Source organism: Paramisgurnus dabryanus, chromosome 12, assembly GCF_030506205.2.
Source record: "Paramisgurnus dabryanus chromosome 12, PD_genome_1.1, whole genome shotgun sequence".
Taxonomy (NCBI): Eukaryota; Metazoa; Chordata; class Actinopteri; order Cypriniformes; family Cobitidae; genus Paramisgurnus; species Paramisgurnus dabryanus.
The window spans coordinates 14,778,750-14,798,036 of record NC_133348.1 but is presented as its reverse complement, the minus strand read 5'-3'; the positions used below and the strand labels follow the sequence as shown (position 1 = coordinate 14,798,036).

At 38.0% G+C, this 19,287-nt stretch overlaps 1 protein-coding gene across 2 annotated transcripts in view; it reads left to right on the top strand.

Annotated features, from left to right (window-relative positions):
- The window catches only part of sesn1 (sestrin 1), a 45,351-nt gene that overhangs the window by 24,551 nt on the left and 1,513 nt on the right, over nt 1-19,287 (top strand). The window contains exons 1-9 of one of the 2 annotated variants that reach the window (XM_065256769.2): nt 14,960-15,192; nt 16,049-16,114; nt 16,223-16,423; nt 16,501-16,683; nt 17,106-17,336; nt 18,343-18,490; nt 18,602-18,714; nt 18,796-18,986; nt 19,077-19,221. In XM_065256769.2, the coding sequence (XP_065112841.1) occupies nt 15,091-15,192; nt 16,049-16,114; nt 16,223-16,423; nt 16,501-16,683; nt 17,106-17,336; nt 18,343-18,490; nt 18,602-18,714; nt 18,796-18,986; nt 19,077-19,221 (1,380 nt within the window). In that variant the 5' untranslated portion in view covers nt 14,960-15,090. Of the gene's footprint in view, nt 1-14,959; nt 15,193-16,048; nt 16,115-16,222; nt 16,424-16,500; nt 16,684-17,105; nt 17,337-18,342; nt 18,491-18,601; nt 18,715-18,795; nt 18,987-19,076; nt 19,222-19,287 lie in introns of those variants that run through there. The other variant, XM_065256768.2, reaches the window with a different exon arrangement.

Sequence of the window (19,287 nt, the reverse complement as noted above, 5' to 3'; positions counted from 1 at the left end):
CAGCACAGGTTTATTTTAACCCATGGGTTTGGTTTGTCCATACATTACCCAACTATGGGTTAAACTCAGCATTTATAAAAGTGTATCACACGCTTGCCTAGTAATGAAAGGATTAAATTTATGCAGAATTGTCGACTATTTTTCCATCATGGCACAATATAGACATTGACGTGTTCAAGCTGTCATACATTGATAAACTCTCACACCTGGTTATTCGTATTAGAGTGTATTTTTGAATCACGTCTTGGCTTAGATTCTGGTCTGGTTTAAGGATTACGACCCTGTCTTTTGGCTTGGGAATGGGAAGAGTCATATAAAAGGACTTAAAACCTTTCTGTGTGTATAAGTCACAAAACAAAATAAGGCTAGGACAAAAAGATATCTGATGTCCTCCATCTCATTCTCAATCTCTTTCTCATCGTCAGTGATGGACACTTGCAACACATCTGTTGCTGGCAGCTTCACCATCATATATCAAGCCTAACACAGGCCCAGTGAAAAAGACAGAAAGAGACTGCTAGACATTAAGATGGGGCGTTAGGGGGACAGCAAAACAAAGAGGAGAGAATGGGAGTGAGAGAAAAAGAGAGGGATCACTAAACGCTGCAGGGCTAAACAACAAGGACTTTTTCTGCTGGCCCGGTCTGTTCAGATTTGTACTTCGTTACCCTGCCTATATTTTCACTCTCTCCATGCTGTTGCGCCCTGGGGCTCAACAATATTCTGTACATATACTCCAACTTACAAGTTAGCACTCCTCAATAGCCCCACTGTATACAAAAAATATAAATAGTAGAAGCGAGAAAGGAGAGAGAGAGAGAGAAACAAGTGTGAGTAAGATAAAGTTACACCCTTGCTTTAACAGATTATTGCATTATGTTAATGCAAATCCAGTGATTTGGTTTTTAAAGTTCACCCGTCAGCTGATCCATATCCATGCAGAAATGTCGGAAAAGATCCGTATTCATACAGGGTGGATTTGTGCTGACGCGCACGTGGTTTGTGGGCTGGTAATGTGATCAGTGTTTGTTTTCAACAAGAGCAGATCTTGGCCCACCAGAGCAGGAGACGCTGTATGTAAACACACACAAAGGCACAAGACGTTATTTTAAAGTTTTAAACGTTAATTTTGGGTTTTGTGGCTTAGACCGTGCCCTTATAGCTTTAAGGCCGTATGTATGCTAGTGCACTCCTAAAAGATTTACCAAAAAATTGATGACTCATCCTGTTATCATGATGCACCACGTGCAAGTAGACCACAGTGCACAGTTGTGAAATAAATTAAAACCTGTTGTTTATTTTATGCCTGCCCTACATTTCTATTTTTGTAGGAGATACGGCAGAGAAATTAAAACTTGCTTTATAAGCCATTTTATGCAGTCTTACGAACAGCTAACCAACTCATTCACATTTCCATATGCAAATGATTTGATATATACACTTGTTGTGGAAATGCCTCAGGATAGCATGTTAACACGTGTGCTTTGACAGAAAGTTGCTTGGTGACTGTTGTTAAGAACTAAATACATAATGACTTTTTTCTGGATTTCACATTCCAGCTATTGTCCCATTGACAAAACATGATGACAAGATATTATGTAACGCCACCGAAGCCAACACACCCCCGTATGTGCTGGACCTTACGTTTACATTTTACATTGCATTTGGCAGATGCTTCAATGCACAATAACAGTAACAGTTCATGTCTCATTTGAATCAGTATGTGTGTTCCCTGGGTATTGAACCTGTGGCCTACTAGAGCGACGCTCTACCTGTTACGCTGCAAATCAATAACAGAGAGCACAGCAAACGGTACAAAACAAGCTGAGAGAGATCAATTTAAAGTGAATATTTACATTCGGCCTCGCCCTAAAATAAAGGATTGTTTTCTTGCTATTTCCTCTCTCTATCCCTCTTTTACTCCACACACCACCGACCTCATGTACAACTTTTACAAAACATGTTTTTCAGCAGAAAACTTTAACTGGCACAGTGCAGCCATTCATACTCTGTGGTTTGTGTGTGCACATTTGTAAGCATTGCATAATAAAATAAAATGCTCTTTATTAACTTGTGGTTAGGTGTTTGCAAATGTATATAGAAATATTTTAGGTAAATAATGTTGTTTCCAGATATAGAAAGATGGCAGCGGGTATGCTACTTTTTTTATTGACCATAAATGTCTTACTAAATTTAAGGGGACACACAGGTAGTTCTTTTTATACAAAAATGCAGCATGAAGTTAAAACAACTTAGTTTTGCAAGTCAATTCAACATATGTGGCCCATAATCTTCTTTACATTATTAAGGATGATTTTATGTACAGTAAATCACAAAAAAACTTTGGGTTTTAACAGACTGGGCCACATCTGCTCTTTTCTTTTAGATCATTACTGTAATTGCATGTGTGTTCATTGACCAGGGTCATTTTGCATTGTGTAGAGAGGTTGTGTCCCTTTTGCATTGTCTGAGTATTTCCTCTGAGATTCCCATAGGACAGTCATGTCTCCCTCTTTGGACATTATGGGCCCATGGACAGTGGAGCTTAGGTTTGGCATAAAGGTTATGAAAGTGCAATGAATGTTTTACCTTGTTATTGAGACATGATAGCATCTTTCAAGCCCTCAAGCTATGTACTGTATTACAGTTTTAAGGGAATATGAAAGGCTTTGTTATTGGGATTTGGAAATCAAAACAAAGCCCTTTTTATACTGGACATATTAAAGGGATAGGTGACCCAAAAATGAAATTATGTCAGCATTTACTCACCCTCATGTTGTTCTAAACCTGTATGAGTTTCTTTTGAACACAAAATAATAAGACATAAATGATAGTAAGCACACAGTTGATGTAACAATTGACTTCCATAGTAGGAAAAAATATATATATTATGGAAGTCCATGGGTAAAGTGAACTGTGTGCTTACCATCTTTTATTAAACTACATTATTTTGTGTTCAACATAATAAAGAAACTCATATTGGTTTACATCAACATGAGGGTGGTGATTATGATCACATAATTGTCATGTTTGGGTGAACTGTCCCTTTAAGGGGACATATCATGAAAATCTTTTATTATTAGACTTTTTCCATGTTTAAATGTTAAAATTGGGTCCCCAGTGCTTCTATCAACTTAAAAAGTTTGAAAATGAACAAACCAGAAACTTAGTTTTGGTAAACCATTCTCTGCAAGCATGTGAAAAAATAGGTCATTGAAATGTTGCTCCCCTTGTGATGTCAGAAGGGGATAATACCACCCCTTAACCTGCACTATCCAACCACGGCACTGCCATTTAGTGCAGAGATCAACTCATTTGCATTTAAAAGGACACCCAAAACGACACATTTTTGCTCACACCTACAAAGTGGCAATTTTAACATGTTATAATACATTTTCTATATGCTATTTTGAGCTAGAACTTCACATGTGTACTTTGAGGACACCAAAGATTTATTTGACATCTTAAAAAAGTCTTGTGAAATTTCCCCTTTAATAGAATCCATTAATGCGTGCTTGTTTTATTTTCTTTATGTGTACTTTTAGGGATCCAGGCATAAGTTCCTATTCCTTCTTATTTTTCTGCACCTAAACTCAGAGAACATAAATCGCAGAGACCTTGAACTTGGTAGGATGGTCCCAAATCCCACTCGCTTCTTTGCCTAGACATGCTTTTGACACTAGGTGGCTCTATAATATTCATACATGTAATTTGCTATGTATTTTTTCCATCACACTGGACAAAATGTTATATGAATTTTGATTCGTGATTGATCTGATTGTTTGGCAGATATACTGTATATTTAGGTGTGACCCATTATAACATAGTCACCTGTATGTTGTAAATGCAATATCCAAACTTCCCAAAATATGTACATTCACACATATTTATATATAATATATATAATCATTCATAAGACCATAATATTACCAAGACCAGGCTAAATGTTTATTTTCCAAATTTAAACTTGCTTGCATTGCAGCATGTTACAAGTTTGTCTTGCTTTCTCACAGACTGCTGTGTTTGTATACAGTTAAATTTGGCTGTAGCTTGTCTAGTCCAGTGGTTCTTAAACTGGGGGCTGCGAGATGGTGCCAGGGGGGCCCCAGTTTTATGACATTTTATAAAAAACATTAATTCATCATGAATTCTGTGTAATTAAACCTAAAAAAATAAGGTTACTAACCAAAAGCACTAGTTTGTAGACTTTATTATGGTTTTTTTTTTATTAAAATGTTTTTTGTCATTAATTTTCTTTGGTGGGGCGGGGGCCGCGAAGGAATGCGCCATACACATGGGGGGCCGCACACTGAAAAAGTTTGAGAACCACTGGTCTAGTCTACCCTGCTCCTGACCATATGGTTCCTCTGAAATGCTCCTGGACTCACAAACATGCTCAATAGACATTATGGCCATTTTACCCCATTATATTGTTGAGTTAAAATCCTCTTCAACATAACTGTTTGTGTTAACTTTACACAGCAAAAAGTGTCACACTTTATCAGAGTATATATAGCTCCACAATTATCAGAGTTAAATAAACACAGTTACATTTTTAACACTAGGCCAGAGTTTTTTTGACTCACAAAAGTTTTAAAGGGGTCATATTGTGAGAAGGTGTAAAATAAGTCTTTGGTGTCCCCAGAGTGCGTATGTGAAATTTTAGCTCAAAATACCCCACAGATAATTTATTATAGCATGTTAAAATGGCCACTTTGTAGGTACGTGCAAAAATGTGCCATTTTTATGTGTGTCCTTTAAAATGCAAATGAGCGAATATAATACAAACACTGATCGCAATGATGGTGACTTTAAATGAAACAACCAACAAACTCTACAATATGTAAAATGCAATTTTAGGTTTCAAACAGAGATGGTGATAGAGAGGACAAAGTTACAGATTGCATTAAAGGAGTATTACAATTTTTTTGTAAATCATTTAGTTTTACTTCCCGTTCAATCTCCAGGACTCATGGAAACAGAAGACTGAAATGTGTGGGTGGAGTGTATTTACATCTCTAAGGAGTTGGTTAACACTGACATGATTAACTCTGTCAATTAACTCCAACTTTGAACAACAATTTACACTAAATATGTTCAATTTACTCTTAAGGTGTTGAAATCAATGTTTAATTTTTGCTGTGCACCTAAAATGATGTCTCATTTAAAGAGGCAAACACATTTTTTCTGCTTTCTGTGATAAGATCATGATACTATTTCAGTGCAGCTAGAGTTAATTCGAACCATTTATAGCAACCTCCAGACTTCCATTTGTTTGTTTTATGAGTCTATCAATGATTTATCCTGCTAACACCCCCACCGCCATCTCTCAGTCGAAGTTTTGCAACATGTTATTCAGTTAAAAAGCTGCTGGATTGCAGAACCAGTTTCTCTTCTCTCAGATGGAAGGATAAGAAAGACTAAGTCGAGAGGGAGGTGGGGGCGGTTTGAGGGGGAATTTCTGGCATGCTTCCTCATTTCGTATTCGCAAATAACGTCAATTTTCTGTACGTTGTTCTCTCTCGTCTTGTTTTTATAAGACTGTGTCAGTAGGAAAACAGTGATTTTGCTGTACTGAAAAGTAGAAGTACTTGTTGTTTTGAAACCTCTTACTGTAGTTTAATCTTGGGCATTTAATACAATAAACTCATGCATTGGAGATTGAACGACTTTTTCTACAAAGTATCTGCACAGTAGCAGTGCACCTTAAAATCGAACCTATTCCAGAAACGAAACTATTATTTCAGTGATATACATGGACATAAAAGCACACAATACAATGCAAGACGGTGACCACAAAACTGTCCCACAAATTGACATGTAAGCTACATATGCACACCAAGATGCATACATAAACCATGCACTGTACATTTCTAAGTATTTCTGTGCCATTGTATTTGTGTCATGATATACTGTACTGTGAATGAGAGAGGGAGAGGCAGTCTGTTTATTTGTGTGTTATCTAATGCTTTCCACCTGATTGCATTCATTTGATAATTACATTACTTCAGACAGAGGCAGACGGTCAGAGGGGAGGTGCAGTGAGTTTTAGTGCTTGTGTGTTATCTCCTATCAATGATGTAAAATGTCTACAGCTGGGGAGGGGAAATCTACAAATCTTGCTGGCATATACAGGGCTTTCATAAACAATATACATTTGGTTTCACAGACAAGACTTAGGCCTAGTCCTAGACTAAGACACATGTTTGAGCTGTCTCAACTGAAAATATCTTGCACTGACAGATCTTAAAATAAGCCAGTGACATCGATTTGACTCAAGATACACACCAGTAACAAGGCATGTTTATTAAAGATGATTAAAAATATTTTTTTTTTAGACTAAGGCCTAGTCTTGACTCTAGATTAGCCTTGTTTGTGAAACCAGGCCATAGAAATATTAAATATAAAAAAAATCTAGATAATTTACTCACCACCATGTCATCCAAAATGTTGATGTCTTTCTTTGTTCAGTCGAGAAGAAATTATGTTTTTTGAGGAAAACATTCCAGGATTTTTCGCATTTTAATGGACTTTAATGGACCCCAACACTTAACAGTTTTAATGCATTTTAGAATTGCAGTTTCGAAGGACCTTTCTTGTTAAAAAGTGACAATTGTTTCACTAGATAAGACCCTTATGCCTCGTTTGAGATCGTTTAGAGTCCTTTGAAACTGCAATTTTAAACTGCATTAAAACTGTTAAGTGTTGGGGTCCATTAAAGTCCATTAAAATGAGAAAAATCCTGGCATGTTTTCCTAAAAAAACAGAATTTCTTCTTGACTGAACAAAAAAAGACATCAACATTTTGAATGACATGGTGGTGAGTGAATTATCTGGATTTTTTTTTTTAGAAAATGGACTAATCCTATAAGTGGGTGCGTTCTGATTGTTGCATGGCCCAAGACCTAGACTTTATTGGGTATTGTGCACAGGCCTTGTTTTTTTATTTAGCAGAAGCTTTAATCCAAATCCTCATCTGATGAAGAAAGAGGAAACGGGCAGTGAAAATGGTTTAAGAACAGAAATTGCATTAAGACAACAAAGCCTATATTTGGGTTTTTAAAGGAATAGTTTACCTTAGAAATGAATTGGATTTTCATTTCTCAGAATCATAAGGAAATGATCACAGCATTTTTTCTTTTGTGTTTGTTTGTTGAGAACTATTAAGATCTTTTGCATTGTGCCATTATTGTCACTAATTTCATCAATTTCAATGCCTATATTATATATAATATAGTCAAAGTGCGTCTGACATCTTTTCTTTTGAATTATTAAAATAATTTTTTGTTAAACTCGTAGGGTTGGTTTCCCGGACATGGATTAGCATAAATTAGGACTAGATCTTAGTTTAATTAGGAAATATAACTAGTTTGAACAAATACTTACTAAAAACATTAATTGTGAGCATTTTGAGGCAAAACAAAGGGCACTGGTGTTTTTAAAAACTAGTCTAATCCCTGTCCGGGAAACCGCCCCGTTATGTATTCTGCCAACAAACCGGTATTTCTGAATGGTCTGAGACCAAAATGAAGCAGATTTAAAGCTAAAGTACTTGATAAGCGTATAATACGTGCCGTGAGCATTCGGTTAATATCACTATTTGATTTTTGACTGAGGTGGCATTTAGAGGCTTTTGCATCTGAGCTCTTCAATTATTATCTTGAACTTGGTTAAATATAACATATATACATGACCTAGATAGGTTTCATGAGCTTTATCTATGCATCTTTCTTGTATAATTGAAGGGTGGTTTGTTTATTGCATTTATTTTAGTGTATAATAAAAATATAAATAGAGGTAATAGACTCATAGGGAAGTGAATGAATAGATATCTCTCCACTTTAACCAATGCTTACGGTATCTTTTTCATTCTCTACCCTGCCTTTAATGGTTTGATCGCCTTTAAATACAGTACGTCATGTTTATAATCCCTCTTCTGAATAGACAGGCTGAATAGGCAGATTTTCTGGGCCTTGTAAAACCAGCTTATTGGCCCTAAGACATATCGGCAACGAATGGTACTTTGTGAGTTCTCCACAAGTGTGAGAAAGAAGAGATGAGATGATCTATTTCATATTTATTTTTGTTTTGAGGAACAGTCAGCTACAAGTTCTCTATGGTCTAAAAGAGGAACAAATGTTGTTTTGTTGAGCCTGTCCATGTCAGACCGAAGCAAGCATCATGTCTTCCATGAAATAGAAGTTTTAGGGACTGTTGAGTTGCCCTGTTTACTGTATCAGGCTTGTTTTATTTTGCTTCATAGTTACATACATAGTTTCACAGCAAATGAAATGCCTTTTCTTAATTTTTATGACACTGGTTTATGCCATATGCTACATTATGCTTGATACGCACAATTAGCCAGTTGTTAACGCAGAAATAAGCTCCGACAATGTGTTCAGGATGAAGTGGAGGGTCTTGCATCAACTTGTAGGGGTATATTTTATGATAATAACCGGCTGCCTATACATAATCCCATTATTACATGGCTGTTTACCTCATAAGTAATGTAAGGAACATTAAATATTGATTTGAAATATTACATTAACTCATTTTTAACAAATGCAGACCTTCCGCGAGGAAAACACGTTTATTTTCGGTTTTAAGATAAGACTGGATGTTCAAATGTCACGAACACGCTGTTTGGCTTTATCACTTGTAAATATAATGTCTAATATTAAACTGTACCTGTCAAACCTGTCAATGTTGTGACTGGCCAATCAGAATGAAGCATTCCAATGAGCCATGTGATATTCTGTAGATAACATCTCTTAAAAGTAACTTGATTTGTCTTCTAGAGAAATGATGGCCGTTTGGTTCTTGATTTAAAATTAGAATCACTCTTTCATGCTATTTCAGAGCACATGCACAAATATAGGGACAGCATATATACACATTAAATATTTTTAAAAATATATTTAGATACAATAACAGTAGTGTTATGCTTAAGTTAACTGAAGAGGAGGTTCTTCTCTTTTTTTTTATGAAATAAGAGTAGTGGATTTTGTAAGTGTGTGTGCTTTGCCCCCTGTATTGTACTGCAGCAGCTGTGAACACTCCTGTAAAAATAACATCCACTGAAATTTTGGCTTCCTCACATGCAAAGTGCTCAGCAAGTCGGCAGCTATTGAGTAGGAGAGTCATAGAGAGAGAATAACTGTAGACACAGTGTAACTGCCGTTCACCAATGCAAAAAACTGATTTTTCTCCTTGTATAAATCTAGCGTTTAGTTGTCTATTTAACTGTTTTCAGACTAAAGTTTGCGTGTATGCACACAGTATGCATGCTGTGTAGTTTGTGCTTTGGGAGTGCCATTTCCTCTGACTGTCTGTATGTGTACGTCGGTGTGCGTTTGTATGGTTGTTCCTAGCGAACCGCACCTCTTTCAGGAAGACAGATGCTGGACTGAGCCCTTCCAATCAATGTGCTTCCCAGGCTGAATCCAAGTGCTAGAAAGAGAGAAAAGAGAGAGAAACATGGGAAACTGGGTGAGAGACATTGGCAGAAGATATAAGGATGGGAAAGAAGAGCGGAAAAGTGTTGCAAGATAGTTAGATGTTAGTGTCATGAGAAAGCTCAAGGATTGCTAGTGTAGCTCAGTAGGGTTTATTTTAGGATCTATTGTATAGATTAATTTACACTATATTGGCACAAGTTTTGGGACACCTCTCCAAATCATTCAATTCAGGTGCTTGGCTCCTTAATTCCAGTGAAAGGAACTCTTAATGCTTCATCATACCAATTCAAGCTCCCAACTTTGTGGGAACAGTTTGCGGATGGCCCCTTCTTGTTCCAACATGACTGTACACCAGTACACAAAGCAAGGTCCATAAAGACATGGATGAGCGAGTTCGGTGTGGAGGAACTTGACTGGCCTGCACAGAGTCCTGACCACAACACAGCAGAACATCTTTGGGATGAATTACATTGGAGACTACGAGCGAAGGACCTTCTCGTCCAACATCAGTGTCTGACCTTAAATGTGCTTTTAGAAGAATGGTCAAAAAATCCCATAAACACACTCCTAAACCTTGTAGAAAGTCTTCCAAGAAGAGTTGAAACTGTTATAGAGGCTGCTACACTTGGTATTAAGATGTGTTTTCATTGATCGGATCACAAGTGGACGAGAGAGACACATCACGTTTACACCTGGTATTTAAATCCGTCTCTTTTGTCCACTTTCGACCGCTTCTGTCCTGAATACTGTGAGGGGATGGTCTGTGAGAAGGTTGGCGAGTCTCTCTGCTGTCATTCAAACGCGAGGGGGAGTGATTATGAGTTTATATGGACGCAAAAATTAATATTATGTCGGAGTCCGCTGCTTGCTTAGCAAGTAAACATGCTGCACAGTGTTTTGAACATTTATATGTTAGAGCTTTCTCTGAATTTTCAGCGCAATTGATGAAATAGGATTGCGCAACTTTCACACACTTTCAAAATGAAACTACGGAGAGCTGCTTAAGTTTTATCAATGAAAGGCTAAAAATAGCGCTGTTCACCGTGTGTTCACGCCAGAAGTCAGAAAAGACGTAAAACTTGTGTTTAGTACCTCAGCTTATATAAATGGGCGGAGGGAAGGCGGTCGCGTGTGGCAGTTTGAACACATTCAACCACATGTGCGTTTACACTAAAAAAGCAATCCGATCGAAAGGGGTTTCGACTACCTCTGAATGTGGACGAGCTCAAAACGTTTTGAACACCGTTTACATCTGGCATTAACGTCGTCCACTTGTGATCTGATTGATGAAAACGCATGTTAATGCCAAGTGTAAACAGCCTCATAGATGCAAAGGGTGGGCCAACTCCATATGAAACCCTATGGATTAAGAATGGATTGTCATTCAGGTTCATGTGCATATAAAGGCAGGTGTCCCAAAACTTTTGGCAATATACTGTAGTATATGTTTGTCCTAAATGAAATGTTGAATAATGAATTCTTTGACTTTTGATTGCAGACTTTTGTTTCTGATCAAATATGAGCACAGTCGAGAGACATTGTCAAAATGTCTTCTGAAGAAGGGAAGTGGGATTATCGAGAATAATCTCTCTGAGATTTCATAAATGCTCTCCATTTATTCTCACCCTCGTTTCTAGGAGAAACAATTTACATTAAAAAAAAGATCTCATCTGTAATCTGTGTCTTTTTGTTGTGTGAACATAGTTTTCTGCCAGTCACTGAGCTCTGATTTTATTGTAAGTTCATTAGGCTCCACCGTAAAAAGTTAGTCACGTAGAAGGTGATCTAGAAAACTTTTAATAGTCTGTAACTGGTTATCCAGCAGATTAAGGCGATACCTGATGTAGATGTAGACATTGATCTCTAGTTGGATCTCCAGGATCAAAACTGGAACATTGTGCACATTTACAGTGATAAAGTTAGCACAAACACGCATGTGGCAGTTTCAGTGACAAACCAGAGGGATTTCTTGGAAAGAAAAACAATGAGTGAAACTAAAACAGTAAGAAAAATACCCTAGAATCCACGATAAAATTAGCAATTCCCCCTCACCTATCCTGATTGTAAAGTTGAATTTTAAGGGGATATTGTTTAACACAGAGATCAAGACTTTAATCAGTGTCAGAGCGAATGAGATAAAACAATTGCAAAAACAATTCGTTCTTATGACTGAAAGTCAGTTTAAATGTCCCTTTCTTTTATATTTTTTTCTATTAAAGTTTTTGTCACACCATATGGTCTAAAGTTCAAGGCTGCAAAGACTTTAGTCAACTTGCAAAACTTTCTCTGTGTACAAAGTAGCAGATGCATTGGGTCATAAAATCATATCGCTCCAACCGAGTCAAACACGACTTCATTTCGAAGTTGAGCTACTTTTTTTCTTCAAGAGGCACTTAAGTGGGGGAGTAAGGGTGAAAAACACAGATTGGACCCTGAAACTGTTGTTCTGGTTTTTGATTGGCTGGCTCCTGTTGCTAGGCTTATGTCATTGCCTTTTTTTCACTTTTTCTTCCCCTGTTCTCTGATAGGTCAGGAGGAAACCGGTTGAGTTGAGGGCTGCGTCAGGCAACTTTTTTGCCACTTGTTGAACATCCGAAGGCTTGTGGTTTTAGTGTGGCTGCTCGTTCGGCACAAGAAAAACAACAGTGCAGAAATGCACATTCACACAGAGACGCGCTTCTACAAACGCACACCCTTTCACACACAACCAAATGTTTAACGCTGGCAGGCAGTCACAGACCGAGGTTGAGTTGTTGGCAAATGTTGGCTTTTTTCTCACAGCCACCGTACAAGTACATGCAAAAACATTTTGGTTAATGTTTTAGCTGTTGTCTCTGATTGTCGTTTGGCTGGTATAGCTCCAAATTGCGGTCAAACATGTTTTTGATGTTGAGTGTGGAAGTGAAATTTGATAGTGATGAAACAAACAATATAGGCAAAAAACATTTGGTGTATGTTCCTCACATTATTGTTAACTGGTTATTGAGTACTGTACACACCGAGCAATATTTAAGTTTCTGTCAGCTACTTTTAAAGCCTTATAGCTTAGGAGACAGGAGTTAAGTCCTTTTCTGTGTGAAACTTTTTTTGCCGTTCCCATAGATCAAGCCCACCGTTGTGATCCGCTGTAGGTACAGTAAAGCCTAAGTTTGTTTTCAGATAATAGCTACGGCTGGGTTCTTTATATGATAAAATGAGTTCCCTGCCTGTGGTGGGTGCAAGGCAAACGCTGATTGTCTCTTCTGTAGGTTTGCAGAGCCATAGTGCTCAGTGAGCCGGATTTAACACCCCCCCTTACCCCAGACAGAGTGCTGACTCCTGCGCTGGTCTGTTTACACCCTCTCAGCCCCGTGTAGGACAGTCCCTTCAGACACAATGAACATGCTGAATAGCTACTCTTCATCTCGTGAGCGATGCCAAATCCACGAGCTTTGACGGCACTCTTATGCACACAGGACTTGATTCCCACTGTTTGAGTCTTGATCACTCCACAACAGTACTTATTGCATTAAGTTTTATATATTACAACATTTGTAAAATTAAAAAAAGATACATAGAATTATATAATCCAGTGTATTTGCAACCTTAATAAAATAGGGGAAAAAAAGAAATAATATACAGTACTGTGCAAAAGTCTTAGGCCACCATCACCAGCTATGTTGTTTTAGCAAAGTCTTAATGTCCATCAATATAAGTTTTTTTAGGATACAAACAGAAAATACAGGAAATATGCAGACAAAATTAAAAACAAAACAATTTTCAAAACTAAATGTCTTTTTTAGGCATCAGTCAGTATTTAATGTGATCTCTTTTGGCACGAAACACATCTTGAGCTTTTTTGAGGAGACTAAAGTCCTGAAGTCATTCTATTAGAAATTAGGATTTAATTTCATTTAGGTTTAAGAGGTCCTGCAGTTGCCTGCTACTGCTTAAGTGGAAGGGGAGTTTACCCTTAATACTTGACATTTCAGCTTATACAACGTCCTGTATTTTCTGGTTGTATTCTAATAAAGAGACTGATAAATAATTATATATGATAACTATACAATTGCAAAAACAACAAATCTAATGGTTGCATGGTGGCCCAAGACTTTTGCACAGTACTGTACATGAATATATATGTGATAATATATATGAATACCAGATGGTGCATAAAGTTGGATGTAGTTGCACCGGTCTGAACTGGAAATATGTACTGTATAGCTATTACAAAAACAACATTACAGTATAGAGGAGTGTTTCTCAACTAGGGGGCGGGGCCACTAGGGGGCCACAACAAACTTCGATGGGCTTCAAGATGGCCTCAATTATTCAAAATAAAACAAAACAAGCATTAGAATAGGATAAAACAACTAAAATGTGAGCTTTGGTATATTTTATGTGCTAGACACTGTGAGTGGGGGGCTTTGAATATGGTTGTGGACAATACGGGGACCCCGAAGTGAAAAATGTTGAGAACCCCTGATATAGAGGGAAAAATGAGATGTTATGCATGCAAGTAACATCGCATTTTATAGAAAGTTTATAGACAGAGACAGAACAAACTCTTTAACCTGTGTGAACAACCAATGTGAATGCATTGCATCACCTTGATAGATTAAAGCACAAACATTCACAAGTGAACATTCACATTTGTGCTTTAGCATGCATTGCATCATATTAAAAAAATGCTTTTGCTTTAGCAAACATAGAAGCGATTTATTTTTAGGAAACATGAAAAAAAAAATATCTGGAGTGTTATGCTTGAAATCTAAAATATTTATTTTATGTGTGCGTACCATTCAGATGAATCAAATGATTCAGCCAGGGAATACTGCATTCAATAGTTCAGTTCTTTCGAGATAAACAAATTAAGCAACCTGTAGTGACTTTTCTTTCTTAGAAAGTAATCAATTTCAAAGCCAAACGGTGCTTTGACTTGGCTCCGTTTGCAGCGCATTAAGCCAAGGGCAGGATTGATCCTGGTTTGTTTTTCACTGTAGCCTATGCCGTCATCCTAGTTCACACCGTGTGGTTTGTTATCGCTGTGCGCGGTTGCTGAAGGAAAAACATCCCCTCCCACTAGATAGGGCTCCTTAAATCTGTTCTTTACACGGGCTGCTATTTATTCTGTCCTTTTTGAACGAGTTTTAAGGCGGAAGTAAGGTTAATGTCATACACCGAGATTATGTAAGTAGTTGTATCCTGAGTAAGTTAAGTGTTAAATCCTGTTATTAAGCATTAACGAACATTTCAACAAAATTTCCAATAGTGATACAAACGGAGAAAGTAATGAGATCTAATATCAATCACTAATTAAATCAATCACTAATTAAAATAAACAAAGGGTATCGCTATTTGTGAAGTATATCAGTAGTACCGTTGTCTGAACTGGCGTTTTAACCCCGCCCTTAACCCCGCCTTCTTTGCGCTGATTGGAGCAACGTAGGTTGTTTTCGCAAAGCGATTGGCTCACGGCCGCGTCACTCATATTCGGAGCCTGTTATTTACCACAGGACAGCTAGTTAAGGCTGACTATTCTGCTGGGAAGCTTGAACAGCTGCTATGAACGAGTAGTGTTTTCCAATGCCTCAAAAACATCGATAAAACAACCGAGCTGAAGAAAATACAAACACACGACGGAAAGCTCAACATGAGGCACGCGTCAGCATCTAGTGAAACTATGGAAAACAACTCTATCGCCGTGACAGACTTTTTCAAAATCTGCACACAGTGCGAGCGGCTTAGTAAAAAGGTAAGAAAACGAATGAGAGGTTGATATTGAGGTTAACTGAAAGCTAATAGGTTTGTTAAATGGTACTTTTCATTCATTTTCAAGCCGCGGTCAAAGTTAAAGATCTCCGTTCGGTCGGGCCGTTTGCTGCAGTGCAGTCAGTTCTTTGTACTTGGCTGCTTTGTGAGCGCAGACCTCTGACTTGTTTTTCTCAGTCTTCGTTCAATGTAAATCACATTGAATCAATGAGAGACTATATCAAGTCATTGTTAAATAACCTTAAAAGTTTTAACTAATGTAAAATTTTGTAAATCAGCGCGTTAAAAGTCATAACCGCAGGATTTCCATTGTGCAAAGCGCAGAGAAAGACGGGAAGGCAGATGCAAAGCCAGATCGCATAGCTCGGGGAATTTAAGTTTAATGATGCTTAACAATGTTTATAGACTATTGCTTAAGATATAACTGTGTGATTCAGTGCTTTTGTAAGTGTTTACAGCACTCATAGTCTTTTTATTCATAGAGAACGCGAGCTGATAGATTCGCGTTGTTTTGACTCATTGTGTCACCTTCTATATTGAATGACATCAATCAATTCTGAACAAAGTTTGGTTATTATTGCGATTTTACTGCATTTATATTGTTTCGTATATGAATTGCTGGCAAACAATTGCTATTCTTTTATAGCTCATGCATTACATTGTAAGAGAATATTCTAGACTCATTCGAGCTCGTGAAGGTTGTTGTTTTAAAAGCTCCGGGCTTGATGCCAGGATGTCTTCGATGTAATCCCAGTATTATTGCCAAAATGTTGGTTATGACCTGTGCATCGTGTAATCTTGTTACTGAAAGACACAAACCGTAAATTGATCTTTTGTAGGACATCGGGGTGCGAATCCCCAGACCCCTGGGAAACGGACCAAGTAGATTCATACCGGAAAAAGAGGTTAGTTAAACTTTAAAATTGATTGACATCTCACTATATCAACCTGCTTTATTCTTACAAAATAGTCACAGGGACAGATTTCCTCATGTTGACTGTGTATTTATTTAGATACTTCAAGTCAGTAAATTGGATGAAAGGACCCAGTCGATTTTCGAGGATGCCTTTGCAGTGCTCGGTCGCCTTGACAACATCTCCCTAGTGATAGGTTTCCATCCTCAGTATCTGGAGAGCTTTCTTAAGACGCAGCATTACCTGCTTCAGATGGACGGCCCTTTGTCTCTTCACTGCAGACATTATATAGGAATAATGGTAAGACGCATTTTTGTACGGTGTGTACAGCTTTTACCGCCACCGATTCCTCTAAACACACGTTTTGTTTTCGACAGGCTGCAGCCAGGCACCAATGCACGTATCTGGTCAACCTGCACGTAAATGACTTCCTACAGGTAGGAGGTGATCCCAAGTGGTTGAAAGGTCTGGAGGAAGCCCCACAGAAGCTGCGGGCTCTCGGAGAGCTCAACAAGATCCTGGCCCACCGCCCTTGGCTTCTCACCAAAGAACACATTGAGGTATGACTTCAACCTCACAGTCGCACCAGGAAACCTGGCTATGGTTGTTATGTAACCGTAATATGCACAGAGAGGTTTGTAATTTGAACGGGTCACGATGGTCGACTATTTGAGCCGTCAAACTAGATTTATGTACGGCCTGCGCAGCTATACAAGATTTCCATCTTTGGACACCTTTTTAGTTTGTAAAAATATAGCTTATATCAATTATGTCATGGTTTTTATTATGCATTTAGAGATCTAAAATCAGTCTGGTTCAATGACATCAAACCTATGCTTCTGAAGTTTTGCTTCAAACCTAACCAAACCCAGCTGCATGTAATCCTAAAGAAATTGATCGACTCGCTTTGAGCATTTATTATGAAGGTTTGAGCTTAACTCTGTATGATAATTTGAGTTTTTTTTTTAATTTTATTTTACAGAGTTTACTAAAGGCAGAAGAGCACAGCTGGTCCCTGGCTGAGCTAATTCATGCCGTGGTGCTGCTCACACACTATCACTCAATGGCTTCATTTACATTCGGCTGTGGCATCACCCCTGACATCCACACCGATGGGGGACATACGTTCAGGCCGCCCTCACTCAGCGGTTACTGCGTTTGTGACATTGCCAATGGCAACGGGAGCCTGGAGGAGATGCTGGGGAACCATCAGGTGAGAAAATATATTACATTGAGAAACCTGCAATATTTGCAAGGTCTTTTAAAGGGATTATACAATAAAAAAAGCAAATTTTCCAGCTCCCCTAGAGTTAAACATTTGATTCTTAACGTTTTGGAATCCATTCAGCTGATCTCCAGGTCTGGTGCTTGCACTTTTAGCATAGCTTAGCATAATCCATTGAATCTGATTAGACCATTAGCATCGCGCTAAAAAAATAACCAAAGAGTTTCGATATTTTTCTTATTTAAAACTTGACTCTTCTGTAGTTACATTGCGTACTAAGACTGACAGAAAATAAAAATTTGCGATTTTCTAGGCAGATATGCTAGGAACTACACTCTCATTCTGGCGTAATAATCGAGGACTTTGCTGCCGTAACATGGCTGCAGCAGGTGCAATGATTTAACGTGGTACCCAAAAATAGTCCACGGCTATTGAAAGTTACCAATCGCAGCTTTTAATTTTCTTTCGGTTTTAGTTCACAATGTAACTACAGAAGAGTCAAGTTTTAAATAGGAAAAATATTGAAACTATTTGGTTATTTTTTTAGCGCGATGCTAATGGTCTAATCAGATTCAATGGATTGTGCTAAGCTATGCTAAAAGTGCTAGCACCAGATACAGAGATCAGCTGAATGGATTCCAAAACGGTAAAAATCAAATGTTTAACTCTAGGGGAGCTGGAAAATTAGCAAATTTTCAAAAAACAAACCCTAACCCTACTGTTTATACTGCTGTAATAAGGGATGCATAACGATTAATCGTGATTAATATATAGCAGTATTTTTATTTATATATATAATATATGTATGTATAACATATTAAGTAAACATTTCTTAAATATATACATGCGTGTGTGTGCATTTATCTATACAAAGTTATTATACAGTTCACACACATATATGATGTAAACAAACTTGTATTTTAATCGCGATTAATCGTTATGCATCCCTATCTGTAATATAAGCGAGTGATGACCTACATAAATGTATGCGTAGGTATCAGAGTCGTCTGGTGAGGTGGAGGTGCTCATGGAGCGGATGAAGCATCTACAGGAATGTCGAGATGAAGAGGAGGCCAGTCAGGAGGAAATGGCCACACGTTTTGAGAGGGAGAAGACTGAGAGCATGCTGGTGGTCACCTCGGGTAAGCGAACGCTTCAAATAACTCCTAAAGGTCAAAGTTATATACAACCGAGACATTTCGTAATGCATGGATAGGATGATGATCATAAATCACTTGTTGTTTGGTCAACAGAGGATGAGGAGAGTGTACCGTCCAGAGATGTGTCAAGACACTTTGAAGATCCAAGTTATGGCTACAAAGACTTCTCCAGGAGAGGAGAACACGTGCCCACCCTTAGAGTGCAGGTAGAGGACGTTGTGTCACATACATAAGTAGCTATCGCAATGGAGAATGGAATAATGATGGTTTGTTTTCTGCATCAACAGGATTATAGTTGGGAGGATCACGGCTTTTCCCTTGTGAATCGATTGTATCCAGATTTTGGACAGCTGCTTGATGAAAAGTTTCAGATTGCTTACAATCTGACGTATAACACAATGGCGACACACCAGGGTGTGGACACCTCCATGCTCCGCAGAGCCATCTGGAACTACATTCACTGCATGTTTGGCATACGGTGAGTCCTTTGGGCTCAGTGTTTTGCAAGAATATTCAGCATTGTAGAAATGTGCTCATTCTCTGTATTTTTATTTTATTTTTATGGCAGATACGACGATTATGACTATGGGGAAATAAACCAGCTGTTAGACCGCAGTTTTAAAGTCTACATCAAGACTGTGGTGTGCAGTCCAGAGAAGATCTCCAGGAGGATGTACGACAGCTTTTGGAGGCAATTCCAGCATTCTGAGAAAGTAAGGAAAGCAAATATGAACAGAAACAGATCTGATTTAAATATTCTTGCGACTAATCATCGTCTT